The 18,133-nt window shown below is 39.0% G+C and overlaps 2 protein-coding genes across 2 annotated transcripts; both read left to right on the top strand.

The window, feature by feature from the left end:
- Positions 1-3,389: 3,389 nt before the first annotated feature.
- Positions 3,390-4,343, top strand: LOC103297258 (olfactory receptor-like protein OLF3). Its single transcript, XM_008153944.2, has one exon. It carries the CDS (start codon positions 3,390-3,392, stop codon positions 4,341-4,343), a length of 954 nt encoding a protein of 317 aa, XP_008152166.2.
- A 12,541-nt stretch (positions 4,344-16,884) lies between these two features.
- LOC129151442 (olfactory receptor-like protein OLF3) lies at positions 16,885-17,838 on the top strand. The gene has a single exon (XM_054726385.1). The coding sequence runs from the start codon at positions 16,885-16,887 to the stop codon at positions 17,836-17,838; it is 954 nt and encodes a 317-aa protein (XP_054582360.1).
- Positions 17,839-18,133: the final 295 nt, after the last annotated feature.

Below are 18,133 nucleotides of genomic sequence, written 5' to 3'. Positions count from 1 at the left end.
AGGTTTCTAGAAGATTCTTGAGTAATGTTATAACCATGGCTTTGAACTCTATATCCAGTAGTTTGCTTTCTTCCATTTCTTTCATTTGTGACATGTTTCTTTATCTCCACATTTTGCTTCCCTGTGTTTGTTTTTATGTATTGGGTAGAGCTGCTATGTCTCCTTGAGTTGGCAGAGTGGCCTTATATAGCAGGTGTTCTATAGGTCCTAGTGGCTCAGCCTCCCCAATCACCTGAGTTGGACACTCTAGGTGCACCCCTTTTTGGGTTGTGAGCACAGTTTTGTTGTAGTTGAGACTTAATTGCTATTGGTGTCACTGGGAGGAATTGATCTCCAAGCAATTGGCTGTGAGGACCAGTTGTGACCACAGTGGGAGAGCTGCTGTGCAGGAGACACCCCTGTGGAGCAGTACTTGCTTCAGTGGGGCTTTGGTACTCACTGAGTCTGCCCCTTGAGTGTGTCACTTATGGATGTGTAGAGTTGTAATCTGGTATGGTCTGACACTGACCACTGGGTACACTGGCTTATAGGGAGTGGTTATAGGGTTAAGCCTCTGACTGACCTGCTGGCAAAGCCGCAAACAAGTCCCAGCTTAGAGGGCACAGCCCTCTTAGCATAATTAAGCTTGATCTTGTGACTGCTCCCTAGATCTTTCCTGGGTAGCTAATGGGCTGTGGGAGGTGCAGCAAGAACTGCCAAAACAAGTGAAACTTACAAGAACATTGTAAATTACCTTATTTACCTCTAACTATAAAATAAAGCAGTCTGGATCTGTTCTGTGGCCTCGGCCAGGCACAGAAGATCCACCTAGATCCAGCTTATTCTCTTTTTCTTTTCTTCATCCTTCGCCGGCCCTCCCTCAGGCTCGCTGAACCCTTGGCTGTGCTGGCGCGGCACACTGGCTCTTGGGTTTCCAGAGAGGTGCAAAGTCAGCCACTGCCTGGGGCCACCCAGCAGGAGCTATAGAGAGATCTGCAGATTCTTTCTCTTTGTATCAGGTTTGAAAGTGCCCAGATGAGGCCCAGCTATAAAACAAGGTTGGTTGGTGCTGGTGCTGGGTCTTGGGCCTTTTATTGATAAGTTTGGGGCTCTCTGACCCATCTGCAATTTGTTTGAGAGATTTACCCTGATCAAGGAGAGGCCATTTATATGCAAAAGCCACTGCACACAGCTTGGGAGGGGTTGTAAATTGAATGAGATGGTGTCTTAGGGAATCACCAGCGTGGAGCAAACAGAAATGGCTGCCAGTCAGCCCTATGACTGGGGAGGTCCCCTCATAGGAACAAAGCTTTCTTCTTTACTTTTCTAATTGTAGGACTTCCATTCAGCCTGCTTTCCAGCAGTTCTGGATGATGGTTGTCCTGTATTTTAGTTGTAATTTTGATGTGGTTGTGGGAGGTGGCGAATACAGGTGTTTACCTACACCACCATCTTAAAAAATCCTCTCCTCTTTCTTGATGAACAGTTGCTCATAGTTCTTCAAGGCCTTATCAATAGTGTTAGAGTAGGAGTATGGGGAAGGTGTTAAGAAGCCATATTGTTACTTGGGGCTATTAATACCCTTTCCACTTGGGCATACGGTAGAGATGTAGGGATCGAGGCATGGGAGGGGCTCCTGTGTGGGAGATTAACTAGTCAGTTTCAGGAAATTGTGATAGACTAGTTGGGACTTGACACCAAAATACCAGATACTTAAAAATTTTGCCAAAAGTCACCAAATGAGAATTTACCTTTAGAAATCTATTTAACTTGATTTAAAGAAATAACAAGTATTATTTCTGAAATGACTTGCTTTAGGTCCAAGGAAGCAGAAGAGATTGGATGCAGAGCAGAAACTGTTAGGCTCTGAAGCTCACAATTGCATTAAGATGCGACACTGTCACTTCCTGGTAGTGAGACAAAGGCTGTACTGGAGAGATGTGCAGGGTCTGTAAGAGGAACACAGTGAGTCATCGGCTGGCATATTCTCCAGTCAACTTGCATGTGTAGCAAATGATGTAGTAATGACAATCTGTTTCATGTCATTTCTTCTTTGAATGGGTCAGGTCTTCAAGCACAGGGAGGTATAACATTCACCATAAAACAGTAGCATCTAGCAAAGATGGTCCTTTATAGATGTTTGCCAAATTAATAGGAAAGTAAACAGTAATATTGAAAATAAGTTGTAATTGAAAAATAAATCTGTAACATTTTTAAATTCTGAAAAAGAAAAATGTCTGCTTTCTGCTGCTGACATGCTATATATGCAACAACAGCTAAAAGATTTTTAAAATTAAATATTCTCTTGATGTTCTACAATTAAATTCAAATCTCTTCTTTTAGTAAAGTAGATGTCTTGTCATTCTTCCCATGATTGAAGAAAAACTATGTGAGGAGTGGTGGTTAGGGTTATGATAGAGCAGAACAGGAAGGGCTGTTGCATGGGGAGATCAGACTTGGGGGAGGGAATTTGAAAACAGGTTTCTAAAAATGTATGTGTCTGACCCATGAAAGAAGTGATGGGCATTTCTTGAACTACTTTTTTTTGGGTCCTTTATTAGATAAGAGTGTTGAAGTGCAGACAGTCTTCACCTTTCTGCTCAGAGACTCAGCCTGGCTGTTGGGTTTTGAAATGAAACAAACAGCTCTGTTTCTGGCCTCCATTCCTCTTACCAACATTATCTCCCTTTCTTCATTATTTTGTACACTGCAAGAAAAAGAAAGTTAGCAATAAGTAAGCATAGAGAAAAATAAACATAAATCAGTCCTATAAGATTAAAAATGTAAACAGTTTCTGTTTAATGTTCAAAATTGATATTATATATAGTTCTATTGGAAAAGTACTTGTGGATAAAATAAACCACAAGTGCAACTCTGTTCCAGTGTACATCTCAATGAATTTATGCCTCCTTCTCTGGTGTGGACAATGAAGACAAGGCCTTAAATATGTGCTTCCCTTCCTCTCTTGTAAATAGAAAGTCAGCTACTCATACTCTCATTTCCTCTGTTTTGAGCCCATTTCAAAGGGTAGATAGATTCCTAACAGCAACAAGTTGGGAAGAGACAAGTAAAAAGAACAAAATACAATTACAACCCCCTACCACACCACATGCCACTGAGCCTGAACAGAACAAAGGTCATCATAAAAAAGACAATTGTCACTAGGTCCTCAAAGTGACCCAACATCATGTCCTTATCAAGGCATTGGCCTGTCCCCGAAGCAGAAAAGATACAAGGAATATCAGGACAAAGCCTGTAGTGATGGCCGATTAAGAATCTGAAGCATCTGGCTAAGGCTTGCCACTTGTATAAAGTTTGTGTTGCTAAAAAGTTATTCTTATGGTTCTTTGATTCAACAGCTTGTTTTTTCTGACTCTCTCTCTGCAGATTAATAATCCTCGCACTTTTTAATGGGAACAGAAAACCAGACATGGGTGAAAGAGTTTATTCTTCTGGGCCTGTCCAGTGACTGGGACACTCAGGTCTCTCTCTTTGTCCTGTTCTTCATCACATACATGGTGACAGTGCTGGGGAACTTCCTCATTGTTCTTCTGATCAGCCTGGACATGCGACTCCACACACCCATGTATTTCTTTCTCACCAACCTCTCCCTTGTTGATGTCTCTTATGCCACAACCATAGTCCCTCAGATGTTGGTTCATTTTCTTTCAGAACATAAGGTAATTCCACTTGTGAGCTGTGCAGCCCAGTTGTTTTTCTCCCTGGGATTGGGCGGGATTGAGTTTGTTCTACTGGCAATAATGGCCTATGACCTCTATGTGGCTGTGTGTGACCCCCTGCGATACCTGGTCATCATGCATGGAGGGCTCTGTACTAGGTTGGCCATCACATCCTGGGTCAGTGGCTCTGTCAACTCTCTCATGCAGACTGCCATCACCTTTCAGCTGCCCATGTGCTCCAACAAGTTTATTGATCACATATCCTGTGAACTCCTAGCTGTGGTCAGACTGGCCTGTGTGGACACCTCCTCCAATGAGATTGCAATCATGGTTTCTAGCATTGTCCTGCTGATGTCACCATTCTGCCTGGTTCTCTTGTCCTATGTCAAGATCATCTCCACCATCCTAAAGATCAGGTCCACAGAGGGAAGAAAGAAAGCCTTCCACACCTGTGCCTCTCACCTCACAGTGGTTGTCCTGTGCTATGGCATGGCCATTTTCACTTACATCCAGCCCCACTCCGGCCCCTCTGCTCTTCAGGAGAAGTTGATCTCTCTGTTCTATGCCATTTTGACACCCATGCTGAACCCCATGATTTATAGTCTAAGGAATAAGGAGGTGAAGGGGGCCTGGCGGAAACTATTAGGGCAATTAAATGGATTAACACCAAAACTTGGAACCTGATGAATCAGGAGCATCATTTAGAAAAAGAAACTTTGCCTGTGTGTTTTCCACTTAATTCAGATATGACAGGCATCAACTACATTGCCCTGTCAACCAGAAAGGGCATGACATAATGTCTACTGCTGCTGTGAGGTAGGATACTGAGTGTTTAGGTTTAATGTAAAAGTCTTTTAATGTCATAGCAGCATGTTCAGGGAGTTAAAGACAGATATAATAGAACTTAAAAATCTCCTTTTCTATAATCTGAGAGTAATTGAAATAAAAAAATTACCCTTGACTGTTTTGATTTGTCACATTGTTTATAGTCATGGACCTGTTCATGGATCTCAGTTTCGATCGCTGGTTCTTATTCATCCACATTTTGTAGGAGGTTATCATGTTTCCATTGGGAACACATCATTTTCACATTTTATTTTTAAAAACGGTGTGGTATATGTAACTACATCCAGTAATTGCGTGAGTCACTGTTCAGAGAAGAGTGTTGCTATCAAGGCTGATTAGATGCTTTCATGCTGTATCTACTTCATGTGGACATAATGTATTTGAGTGTTGGAGGTAACTCAGTGGAGAAGCATCAACTGAAGTTATTAAGGAATATTAAGGAATCTAAATAAAGGGGCGATTACGGGCCAAGGGAAAGTTATGTTTCAGGCAGTGCTTGAGTATATAAACACTTTGAGAGGGATTTTACTGCATTATAAGTGGTATTATTTAAATCTTAAAGCTGTTTATTGGCTGCAAAGTTTATTACCTCTTGTTCTGATACTTTAGGAAAGAATAAGCACATAAAATATGAAATCATCTATAAATTATAAAGTACATAGTTATCTAAGAAAGGAAAGATTCCTTAGCCAAAGGCAATGAAAGGTAAGACAACTTTAACATGGTTTTGGGAATCAGGATAGTTCAGTTGTCTGTGCTCACATCACCCTCTCATCTCCATATTGAACCTTCTCCATCCCTTCTCTGCACACAGCACTGAGCTAGATTAGTCTGAGAATGGACTACACCTTTGAGAAAAAGCCTGAGTTAGATAAGGTAAAAGAGGAGGAAGAAATATCTGAACACTGGATTAGGAAGGAGAAAAAGGAGAAAGAATGTGACAGTAGCTCATCTTTGCCCTCCCTTGAAGAAGTCTCAAAGCCCTATCTTCCAGTGGTCTCTTCTTTCAGTTAGTTGGTGTACATTTCTTCCATTTGAGAACACATTAACACAGTCTTTCAGCATTCAAGTAGAGTTGAAGGCTCATTTAATCTGGAGCCCATTTGGTATTTTAATTTTACCTTAAAATAACCCAAGCCTAAAGGTTGCAATATAGGCAAGCATCCCAAAGAAGTTAATGCTAGTGATTTCTTTGGCTACATTTCCCTTGGTGTAAATTTGGTAAATGTTATAGGAGAGACTCCTGTATGTCTGTAATAATGAATGGTTCTTGAGGTACAATAGTTAATATCATACAGTTCTCACAGTGATAGAACTGAACAGTGAGATGAAAAACAATGAGGCAGTTAAAATGAAGTGTTGTTTCACAAAGGGAGAAAGCTTTCAGTGGTGATTGCAGAAGTCTTCCTGAATGAAGTGTTCCAGGTGGAGATCAGGAAAGGGAGAGCAAGTTACCTAGATAACAAGCAACCTGAGTAAAGCTGACCTGTGAAAGGTGCTGAGCTGGGAGAGAGTGTGAGAGTTCAATAATGTCCTGAAGCTGCTCTTGTAATGCAGAGAAGATGAAGGAAGTAGTGGGGATGAAGCAGGCAGCTAAAAAATGGTCAGATCACAAGTCACACCTAATGCAAAAAATCTCTTACCTTTAATCACAACAGGAAGCCAGCAAACATTTTTAAGCTGGAGTATGGCATGACCAGATTCACATTTTTGAATTATCATCCTGGCAGATGAGCCAGAGGAAGAAAAATTGGAGCCAATGAGACCAGCTAGGATGCTGGTCAATGGTTACTCATAAGATATTAAAAGAATTCCAACTAAAGAAGTGGCAATGGGGAAACAGAAGTCATGTGATTTAAAAGAAATTTCAGAGGAATACTTCATCTTCTCCCAGAATGGAATTCTTCTGTGGACTCCATATCTCCTCTAAAATTTCACAATTCTGTTTCAGTGTTCTGTAACTTGTGAAATAAACCATGAAACTCTCCACCATGAACACATGCTATATTAAATGTAGGGGAAATAGATGAAAGAAGAAAATTGGTAAAAAATACAAATATACACATGATACTTCAAGGAAGAAAATATGTGTATCCTCATTTATCCTACTGGTTAAAATGTTTGTGACTTTTCTCCATTACTCATTTTATAATCCCTTTGCCTTCACCTAGCTTCCATTCCACTGCTTATTTTCCCTTCTTCCATCCTCAAGGTCAGCAGCACAGGGAGACTCTCTCTGAATCTGATCCTCCACTACCAATTTCACATCTCTTTCTGACGACATTGGTCTATTAAGGGTTCTTGTGTTTACATTGGGACCACTAAGATTATCCAGGATAGTTTCCCTTTCAAAAAAAGCCCTTAATTTAAATACATCTGCAAGTTCCTTTTACCATACAAAGCAGCATATTCCAAGTTTCTGGTCATTAGCCTACCACAGAACCTATTCAAATTGTCCACTTAGTTTTTCCACACAACCCTTAGTAATCTTCAACAGCTTCCTACCTTCCTGGTGTGAGACAATATTGTAGTCCCATTTTTTACATTTCTTGCCTTGAAAGGGGAATTATATTTTCAAGAAGTTCTGAAGAACTTCCATTAACATTTCTTGTTAAGTCTGCTGTAAATGTTTTTGTTTGTGTAAACATGTCTTTATTTCTCCTTCATTCTCATAGCCACTTTCATATTCTCATATGGAATTCTTAGTGGATAGTTTCTCCTCAAGGCTTTAAAGATGTCACTCCATTGTCTCCTGGTTTGCATAGTTTCTGAGAAGTCTGTTATGATTGAGATCTTTGTTCTTCTGTATGTGGTGTATCTTTTTATCACAGGCTGCCTTCAAGACTTTTATGCTATTTTTGCCTTTTAGACAATTAGAATATGATGTATCTAGTTGTTTTTGTATGTTATCTTATTTGGCTGAATTTATTTGATTTGTGCTTTAATTTCTTTGACTGTATTTTCAGCTGTTATCTCTTCAAATATTTCTTGAACTCCTTTTGTCTCCATTTTCTTTCTGTGGTTTTTTTTTTAATTTCATGTATGTTAAATGGTTTAATATTGTCTGACAGCTATGGGAGGCTTTTTTCTCTTTTTATCATTAGTGTTTTTTCCACTGTGTGCTTTAGTTTTTTTTTTTTTAAGAGGATTTTTTAAAAAAATATATATTTTATTGATTTTTTACAGAGAGGAAGAGAGAGGGATAGAGAGTCAGAAACATCGATGAGAGAGAAACATCGATCAGCTGCCTCCTGCACACCCCCCACCAGGGATGTGCCCGCAACCAAGGCACATGCCCCTGACCGGAATCGAACCCGGGACCCTTGAGTCCGCAGGCCGACGCTCTATCCACTGAGCCAAACCGGTTTTGGCTGTGTGCTTTAGTTTTGCTAATTTTTATTGATTTATTTTTTACTCACTGATTGTTTTCTGGATCTGTTGAGTGTACTCATAAGTGATCTTTATTTCTGTTACTGTGCTCCTTATATTGAGTATGACCATATAATCTCTCCATATGCTGTTGAATTCTCCATTGAAGTTGCTCAGTTATGATACCGTCCATCTTTTCCACTAAATCCTTCAACTTATTTATGAGAGTTATATTAAACCCCCATGAGATAGTTTCTATACCCAAGTATATATGGTTCTATTAATTTCTTTGTTTAATGACATTGTAATTTTTCTTGCCTTTTCATCTGGCATTTAATTTGGATTGAAACCAGTATATTTTGTGTATAGGATAAAAGGCTCTGATTAATAGTATTATGAATTTAAATTGGCACATCTGTTTGTCTTATAGTCTTGTTTGCTGGGAGAGAATGTGGGAATCACATGGTCATGGTTTGAGTTTTGTTGTTGCTGTGGTTATCATCAGTGTACCAACAAATTCCATAGCATTACTTGTGAGTGGCGTGGAAGTTCAGGTTGGAGGATTTTCCCAGTGTTGCTGTTCCACCCTTACTTTTAAGCTCTCCCTGTGGGACTGCATGTCAGAGACCTTCCCACATGCTCCCTCTCCCCCATGGCTAACCGCTGTTCCTTGTTCTTCAATTCCTTCTGGCCTTGTGATAGAGAATGGCCTCGTGTCTGTCACAAATTATTATTAAGAGAACTAATTAAATTTCTAGTGATACACCTCTGAGATGCCTTCCTAGGCAGAAGAAAGAGCATTTCCTGTTTGGGAAACAATAGGAATTGTAGGTTGGGGGGTTCACATCAGGGAGAAGCAGGGAAAAATATTGCGGGTGACGTTTAAATTCTTCACTCTGCGTTAGTTGAGGTTTGGCATTAAAGTCTTTGGAGACTTTAGATCAAACCTTTGTGAAGTGGGTAACGGTACGACGAAGTAGTGTAATGAAAGCATTCAACAGTGGTCTCTGTTGTCCTGCTTTTGTCTCAGTCTTAGGCAGATCCTTCCTGCCTGGGTCTCAGGATTGGGACTTGCTTTGTGATCTTGCTCTTCCACAGTATGAGGAGATGGATCATGGTCTGAGCATTCAATCCCAGGGCTAGAATATTTTTTTAAATTCTCTTCCTCTAGCAATGAGTCCTCATCTATCTCTGAGGGTAACAGGGTTTGCTGCCCTTCCCCAGGGGCTTCAGGATTTTGTTCCTTAAGGAGACAGTCTTGGTGATGGGAGCGTGCTGCCTGCTTACACAGAGACTGTGGCTGTTCTCACTAGACCTTCACCATGAAGGAGGCTTTGTCTGGTTTTCCCCCTCCCTCAAGCATTCTTGTGAGAACTGTTCTAACTCTCTGAAGAAAACTTGAAAATAGATATGAACTTGTTTCTTTTCTTTGGCTCTTAGCCATTGTATACATATAGCACTCCTAAAATGAGTCTTCAACAGTTTAATAAAACAATTTTTTTTAATTTTAACTTTTTAAAATTTTTATTGATTTTTTACATAAGAGAGGAAGGGAGAGAGAGAGGGATAGAGAGTTAGAAACATTAATGAGAGAGAAATATTGATTCAGCTGCCTCCTGCACACTCCCTACCAGGGATGTGCCTGCAACCAAGGTACATGCCCTTGACCAGAATTGAACCTGGGACCCTTCAGTCTGCAGTCCGGCACTCTATCCACTGAGCCAAACCAGTCAGGGCTATAAAACAATTTTTATGGGCTTGTATGATGGCACCGTTTTTCGCCCATATTCTGGCTCAGGTAAGGCAGTGCTCACACTCATGTCTCTATTGATATACTTACCTTAATTAAGATTTCCTTCCAGCTGGTTTTCCTGCAACCTCAGCTCTTTGATGATTTCAAGAATTGTTATGATTTTATAGATTATCTTTTGTGTTCTTGTTTATGATGGAAGCAATGTTTTTTCTAACTTTATAACTGAAATGAAGTCTAGAAGAAGCCAAATTACTTTTTTAATGTCTGTTAACAGACAAAATAAAATGGGGTCCATTGTATGTTAACTAATATTTAACTAAATACTATAATAACTGCAAATAATGCTTTTAGGTCAAGGTATTTTATGTCAAAACACTTTTCTGGACATTGCCTACCCAAATGATATGCATACTGCCTATAAAATATTAATTTGTTATACTTACAAATTTTTTTCAAACTATACATTGATTGTGTATATTAGTGTGTCTGTCACAAATGATTCTTAAAAGAACTAATTCAATTTCTAGGTATACACCTATGAGATGACCCCCCTGGACAGAAGAAAGAGCATTTCTTGTTTGGGAAACAATAGGAATTGTAGGATGGGTGGGGATCATATGGGAGAGAAGCAGGGAAAAACTTAGATTGTGGTTGACTTTTAAACTCTTCATTCTGAGTTAGTTGAGGTTTGGCATTAAAGTCATTGGAGATTTTAGATCAAACCTTTGTGAAGTGGGTAATGGCACAATGAAGCAGTGTAATGAAAGCATTCAATAGTGGTCTACAAAAGGAATTGTTTTAGTGGTTTTCAAATTTTATTCTATCTGAAACACCTGCAAAGTGTTTTATCAGAAACACCTAAAAGTTTCATATAAACAGTTGTCTGGACCCTATCTACATAGTTTCTGACAGTCAGTCTGGGTAGGATGATACCCATCATGTTTTAAAAGTCACTTAGGAACAAAATGCTAAAATAATAGAAGTCAGCAGTATTAGTAATAGAAAGGAAAGATCCATGTGACAGCTGTTTCAGAGTAAGAGTTGATATAATTTGTTGAATGATAGATGTTGAATGAAAAAAGATTTCACAAGGTTTTGAGCAGGAGTGACTGAGAGTGCTGTGGAGTTCTTGTTAAAAGCTTGGATAATGTGATTAAGACTCATGGAGTGTTGCAAAAGATGGCACACAAACAGATTTTCAGGGGGGAAAAGCTTTTGGGAACAGAGCTCACCTTCAAGCCTCATTGTGTTTCAGGTTGGATTTTCAAGGCTGATCTAATATTTTGTCTATTCATGAACTCTAAATTGGCATGAATAGTATAGTAAAAAGATTAAAATTCTGAAACACAATATAATTCTAGAAGGGGAAGAATTATTCGAGAGTGTGCATATCTCCTGAGTCTTCAAATCAATACGTCTCTCTTCCTAATGTGGTGGAGAGAAGTAATTTATGAAGTAGAAAATATTGTCTTAAATGTATATTACACTCCCCATCATGAGATAATAAAATGTGGCGCTGAATGTTGAAAAATGTACCAACATGTCAGTCCAGGATACTTCCTTCTTGGCAAAGTTTAATTGAATATTTTTGAGTGTTGGTCCATGGAGTAGCAAGGGATACTAAAATAAATTTTAAAATGATTAACAAATGTAAACAGAAGGATCTGAAGTCATCTCCAGAGAACCACAAGTAATGATCCTGTCTTTCTGTGTACACCAACATATGAAAAATTCTGTTACAGTTGGTTACTTTTCTATGGTTTGGGTCAGGTTACTCTTTTTTTCCCCTTGATGAGCAGCTGCTCATAATTCTTCAAATCCTTACCAATAGAGTTAGAGCAGGAGTATGGGAAGGCTGTGGTAAAAGGCTAAAAGGATGCTTTAGGTTGAGAAGCCATATGGTTACTTGGGGCTTATTAATATCCTCTCATCTCTGGCATATTGTGCAGAGCTTCAGGGAGCTACGCAGGGAAGGGGCTCCTGTCTGGGAGATTAACTGGTCAGAGTTTAAGTAAATTGTAAGAGACTAGTGGGGAAAAACTGATTTTCGTTATTTCAAAATGCCAGTGGTTTACAAAAAATATTACCAAAAATCACTACCTGGACTAATGTCACCCCAATAAAATTTTTTTTAAAATCACTACCTGCTTTATCATTTGAAATATATTTAACTTGACTTAAGATCTTGACTTTCCTGATATTCTTTTTAAAATGGGGAGAGAAAGGGACAATTCTAGAGCTAGGGCCACTTCTCTTGAAGGCAAGCTTTGGTTTAGAGAGTTAGGAGATGGCATGAAACTATTTGGCTCATAGATGAAAGGATAGAAGACAGACTCTGAAAAAGGAAGGCAGGAATATGCCAAATTTTATCCCTGTCTTCTTTCCCAGATAAAGACTATTTCTAACATCAGCTTGCATGGTTGTCTGAATTTTTCATTTTTCATCTTCTTGTTCAGGTGACATATATTTTCATCTGAAGATGTTATCAGACAGTAGGAAATTAAAACAAAGAAAAAATAGTTGTGGTTGAATTAATGGAGGTATAATAGGTTGAAAAATAACATTTAACTTGTTACAGTTTACACAAATTTTTCTAATACAAAAAATAGTAACAGTTTTCACAGAACTGATGAACAAATGATTGATTAAAATCCAACTTGTAAGTAGGTATAAAAAGTGGTGTGTGTGTTTTTTTTTCTTTGCGAAATATGTCCATCTATTTCTGTTTTATTTCTTTGTTATAGACATAAAACATTTTAGTGCTGATATTTGCTATAAATAGTAATTACTAGATACCAGGAGAAGGCAGGTGGAGGTACTTTTAACTAATGTCTAACAAAAGTAATATATTAAACAAAAAAAGTTGGTCTTTGCAATTCATACCTAACTTTTCCTGATATACTAGTTCATAACAAGATTAGGTACTTTACATTTTAAAACTTCCATTTGTAATTATTTCCTTTTTAATAATTTCACAAAAAGGAAATGTTCAACATAAAAGTAATACGTTTCAGGCATTAGTGATAGTGCTTAAAGGAGATAATTTTGTCATGAACTATTTCAGTGGTACCTATCTTATTATATCACATATTGTGTTTTATTAATTATGGTCACAGTAATTACTCTACATCCACCACAATTCATAAACCACAAGCATGAGGAATTTATTTTTTCATGGTGTTCATGTCTCAGGAGATGAACCACAGGGATATATCACTGTTCAATACAATGTTCTGAGCAGACAGCATGGATTGTTTATTTTTGAGTAGACAAAGGAAGTTCAAAACATATAGAGAGAGTTGTAGCTTGAGGTTTGCTGAGGATTAGCATGATATGGCCCAAAGAATGTAAAGTAGAATTTGTTGTTTAATTATTAATTATTTAAAAAATAAATTGCATTTATTTAAGGCATCATGCTATTACCTCTCTAAACTTATCCATCCTTAATAACCACAACTTTGTCTCTTTGACCAGCATCTTCCCATTTCCTCCACCTCCCTGCCCTTAGTAACCATTTTTCTACTCTGATTCTCTGTATTTGCTATTTTAGATTCCACATATAAGTGAGATCATGCAGTGTGTTTTTTTCTTTTCTTTCTGTTTCTGGCTTATTTCACTTAGCATGCTATCCTCCAGCTTCATCCATGCTGTTGCAAATGGCAGGATTGCTTCGCTTTTAAATCTGAAAAAGATTCCATTGTATGTTTATACAACACAGTCTCTTTATCCAGTCATTCTCTGACAGACACTTACTCGTCTCCATGTCTTGACTGTTGTGAATAGTGCTGCAATGAGCATGGGAGGGCAGATATCTCGCCAAGATACAGGTTTCATTTCTTTTAGGTGTGTATCAGAAGTATATACTATTTTTTGGTAGTTCTATTTTTTATGTTTTTGAAGAAACTCCATCCTGTTTTCCATAGTGGCTATAGCAATTTACATTCCTATCAACAGTGTACTAGGGTTCCCTTTTATCTTTTATTAGAGGCCCTGTGCATGAATTCATGCACAGGAGGGGTCCCCAGGGGGATGGGGGGCCTGGATGCGATCAGCCCTCTAGGCAGGCGGTGGGACACCCTTGCTGGCCCAGGACCTGGATCCATCCTGCTGACATTTGCGCAGGTTGTCAGGAACCACCTGGCGGCTGCTTTTATATCCTTTCTTCCTGTGGAGCGTCTAGGGAGGGAAAACAGCTGCGGTGCTGGAGGCCAACTTCCAGGAGACTGGCGGCACTGTCAGGATTGTGCAGGAGGCGCTAGTCCATCGGTGCCTGGCCCATTCTCCAGAGATTGGACCTGCAGGACTACTGAGGCAGTGGGCTGCTGGGATGGGTCTGTCAGCTGAGCTGTACTCCCACTGTAAGAGCTCCTGCATTGAGTGTCTGCCCCCTGGTGGTCAGTGTGCATCATAGTGACTGGTCGTTCTAGTCATTTGGTCACTTAGGCTTTTATATATATATATATATATATATATTTTTATATATATATTTTTTGGATAATAGCCATCCTTAGAGGTGTGAGGTGATATCTCATTGTGGTTTTGGTTTGCATTTCCCTGATGATTAGTGTTGTTGAGATATCTTTTCATATGCCTGTTGGCCATTTGTATGTATTCTTTGGGAAAATGTCTATTCAGGACCTTTATCAATTTTTAATTGGTTATTGTCTTTCCTATAGAGTTGTATACATCTTTATATATTTTGTATATTTGCTGCTGAAGTGGGTACATATGTATCTTGAATATTAACCCTTTGTGAGATATATGGTTGCAAATATTTTCTCTCAGTCCCTAGACTGCCTTTTCATTTTGTTATTTCCTTTGATATGTGGAAGCTTTTTTAGTTGGAAGTAGTTCCACTTATTTATTTTTGTTTTTGGTGTCAGTAGAAAAAGAGAATCATTGCCAAGGCTAATATCAAGGAGGCTGCTGGATGTGTGGCCCTATCTCATAGATTCTCAATGAGAAACTGGGAGTTATGAGTTTCCTCCCAATTGTAAGGCATGGTGCGAGTGGTGGGGTTTATGGCAAAAATGTGCCTCAGTTTCTTCTACCAGTTCTGATGTGAGTGTTTAAAGTTTAGAAGTCTCTCTACTAGTTTCTGGATTTCTCTCAGAGGAGTTGATCTCTGTTTAGGAAGGAAAGTCAGGAGTCTCCTATTTGGCCATCTTATCAACATCTTTTCTCAGGTTTGATTGTCTATTAAAGGAGCATTAGGTACCTGGCAAAAAGATGAAGTAGCCAGAGTTGTAACAAATATTGAGCAGAGAACACAAACTTAAATTAAAGCAAGAGCTAACGCTTAACTGTGGTGGTTGTTCAACATTGGTTTCAAGGCAAGCAGATGTTTTCTCAGACTGATCATGATTGAAGAAAAGCAAAGGGAGGGGTAGTGATGGAATTATCATGATACAGCAGGAAAGGGGGAACTGTTGATAGATCAGTTTTTGAGGAAGATATTAAAAAAAGAAGTTTGTAAAAATTTATGTGTCTCATCATGAATAGGAAAGGCATTTCTGGAACGACTTTCTTTCTTTCTTTTTTTTTTTTTTTTGTCCTTTAAGGGGTACGAGAGTTAAACATAGACAGTCTTATCCTTTCTACTCAGAGACCCTAAACTGACCCCTATATGGATTCTAGAATGAGAAAAGCAGCTCTATACTTCCCTCAACCATTTCTGCTGTATTTATTTCCTCCTTTCCCTTATTTTGTATTTTGCAAGAAAAGGAAAGTTAGTGAATAGACAGGCATGAAGAAATAAAATTGAGTTGGTGCTTCTCAAATGTATTTTAAAATTTAAGCTATTTCTGTTTAATGTTCAAATTATTATTATAACACATTAGAGCTACTGAAAAGCATTTCTTGAGCAAAAGAAAACAAAAGGGAAACTTCATTTTAATGTACATTTTCATTAATTCATTCCCTCTTCTCTGCCTTAGACAATGAAGAAGAGTCATTGAACATTTGCTTTTTCTTACTCTCTTGTACCAAGTCTTCTTTGCTTTCTTTTGAGCCCATTTATAAAGGGTAAATATTAGTAGGATTACTCAAAAAAATAAAGATAAACAGAAGATACAATTACAATCTTCTTTCCCATTTCATCCCACAAAAGGATGAAGAGATCAAAGCTATCAAAAACACCAAAAGAACCAAAGCCCTCAAAGCAGCCATCCATTCCTAAGCCCACAAATTCATTAAAGATGGTCGCCCACTTCATTTATGTCTGAATTTGTGGAAAATATCTGTGAGAAAAATCACATTTGCTACCTTATCTACCCCAAGGCAGAGATCATGTTAATGTTAATACTCATCCTACTGTGTACTACTACTAGTAACAATTCACAAGAACTTTCCTCATAGTTTTCTACATTTGAGCTTAAATGTACTTGTGAGTTGTAAAATATTATCCTGTTTCACATATAAAGGTTTCTCACTAAACCAAAATTACATATCTGCTAAATAAAAACAGGTTTTAAAGCTAGGTTCCTTGATTCCAGATTTTTTCACAAGGACTTGCCCCTTTTCAATCTTACCTTTTATAACTATTTTATTATGATAGGTCTAGTTAATATATTTTATTATGATAGGTCTAGTTAATATATTAAGGTACGTTTAAAAAAAAAAAAAACTTTCCTCCCTAGCCTGTTTGGCTCACTGGATAGAGTGTCAGCCTGTGGAGCAAAGGGTCCCAGGTTTGATATTTGTCAAGGTTGCTTACCTTGGTTGCAGGCTCCTTCCCTGGATGGGGCGTGTGCAGGAGGCAACCAATCAGTGTGTTTCTCTCACATTGATGTTTCTCTCTGTCTTTCCCTCTCTAATCCACTCTCTCTAAAAATCAATTGAAAAATATCCTTGAGTGAGGAATAAAAACAAAAGAAAAAAACTTTCCAATCAGGGATTTTGTAATTGTTGATCATTGTCACCTATCAAGCTCTTCTTGCCCTAGAATCTGAGGTAAGTTGGTGAAGATATAGAGCTCTGAAAATTGCACTGCATTAGCTCTAGGCTTTAGCTGGGTCTCCCTGAGGCCATATCATGTCCTTATCAAGGCATTTCCCTGTCTTTGATGTGGAAAAGATACATTGCATATTGGAACATAGCCTGTTGGATGGCCAATAAGGAATCTGAAGCATCTAGCTAAGGCTTGCCACTTGTATAAAGTTTGTATTGCTAAAAGGTCATACTTATGGTTCTTTGATTCAAAAACTTGTTGTTGTTTTTTTTACTTTCTCTGCAGATTAATAATCCTCACACTTTTTAATGGGAACAGAAAACCAGACGTGGGTGAAAGAGTTTATTCTTCTGGGCCTGTCCAGTGACTGGGACACTCAGGTCTCTCTCTTTGTCCTGTTCTTCATCACATACATGGTAACAGTGCTGGGGAACTTCCTCATTGTTCTTCTGATCAGCCTGGACATGCGACTCCACACACCCATGTATTTCTTTCTCACCAACCTCTCCCTTGTTGATGTCTCTTATGCCACAACCATAGTCCCTCAGATGTTGGTTCATTTTCTTTCAGAACATAAGGTAATTCCACTTGTGAGCTGTGCAGCCCAGTTGTTTTTCTCCCTGGGATTGGGCGGGATTGAGTTTGTTCTACTGGCAGTGATGGCCTATGACCGCTATGTGGCTGTGTGTGACCCCCTGCGATACCTGGTCATCATGCATGGAGGGCTCTGTACTAGGTTGGCCATCACATCCTGGGTCAGTGGCTCTGTCAACTCTCTTGTGCATACTGCCATCACCTTTCAGCTGCCCATGTGCTCCAACAAGTTTATTGATCACATATCCTGTGAAACCCTAGCTGTGGTCAGACTGGCCTGTGTGGACACCTCCTCCAATGAGATTGCAATCATGGTTTCTAGCATTGTCCTGCTGATGTCACCGTTCTGCCTGGTTCTCTTGTCCTATGTCAAGATCATCTCCACCATCCTAAAGATCAGGTCCACAGAGGGAAGAAAGAAAGCCTTCCACACCTGTGCCTCTCACCTCACAGTGGTTGTCCTGTGCTATGGCATGGCCATTTTCATTTACATCCAGCCCCACTCCGGCCCCTCTGCCCTTCAGGAGAAGTTGATCTCTCTCTTCTATGCCGTTTTGACACCCATGCTGAACCCCATGATTTACAGTCTAAGGAATAAGGAGGTGAAGGGGGCCTGGCGGAAACTATTGGGGCAATTATCGGAATTGATGTCAAAAGTGGCAACTTGATGAATCAGGAGCATCACTTAGAAAATGAAACTTTGCCTGTGTATTCTCCCACTTAATTCAGATATGACAGGCATCAAGTGCATTGCCCTGGCAACCAGGAAGGGGATGACATAATGTTTACTGGTGAGAGTCTGAGTGTTTAGGTTACGGTGTGAGATGTGGTGCTTTTTTATGTCACAGAAGCATATTCAGTGGAGTTAAGCACTGCTGTAATCTAACTCACCTTACTCAGTCTTCACTCAGATGGCCTGAGAGAGATTGAAGAAAACACCATTTACTGATTTGATTTGTCACA

Source organism: Eptesicus fuscus, chromosome 14 (assembly GCF_027574615.1).
Source record: "Eptesicus fuscus isolate TK198812 chromosome 14, DD_ASM_mEF_20220401, whole genome shotgun sequence".
Taxonomy (NCBI): domain Eukaryota; kingdom Metazoa; phylum Chordata; class Mammalia; order Chiroptera; family Vespertilionidae; genus Eptesicus; species Eptesicus fuscus.
Note: the sequence above shows the minus strand (reverse complement) of the source record. Positions and strands in the feature narration are given on the sequence as shown.

Excerpts from the sequence above, each read along its gene's own strand:
- LOC103297258 (XM_008153944.2), top strand. The coding sequence starts at position 3,390 with ATGGGAACAGAAAACCAGACATGGGTGAAAGAGTTTATTCTTCTGGGC.
- LOC129151442 (XM_054726385.1), top strand. The coding sequence starts at position 16,885 with ATGGGAACAGAAAACCAGACGTGGGTGAAAGAGTTTATTCTTCTGGGC.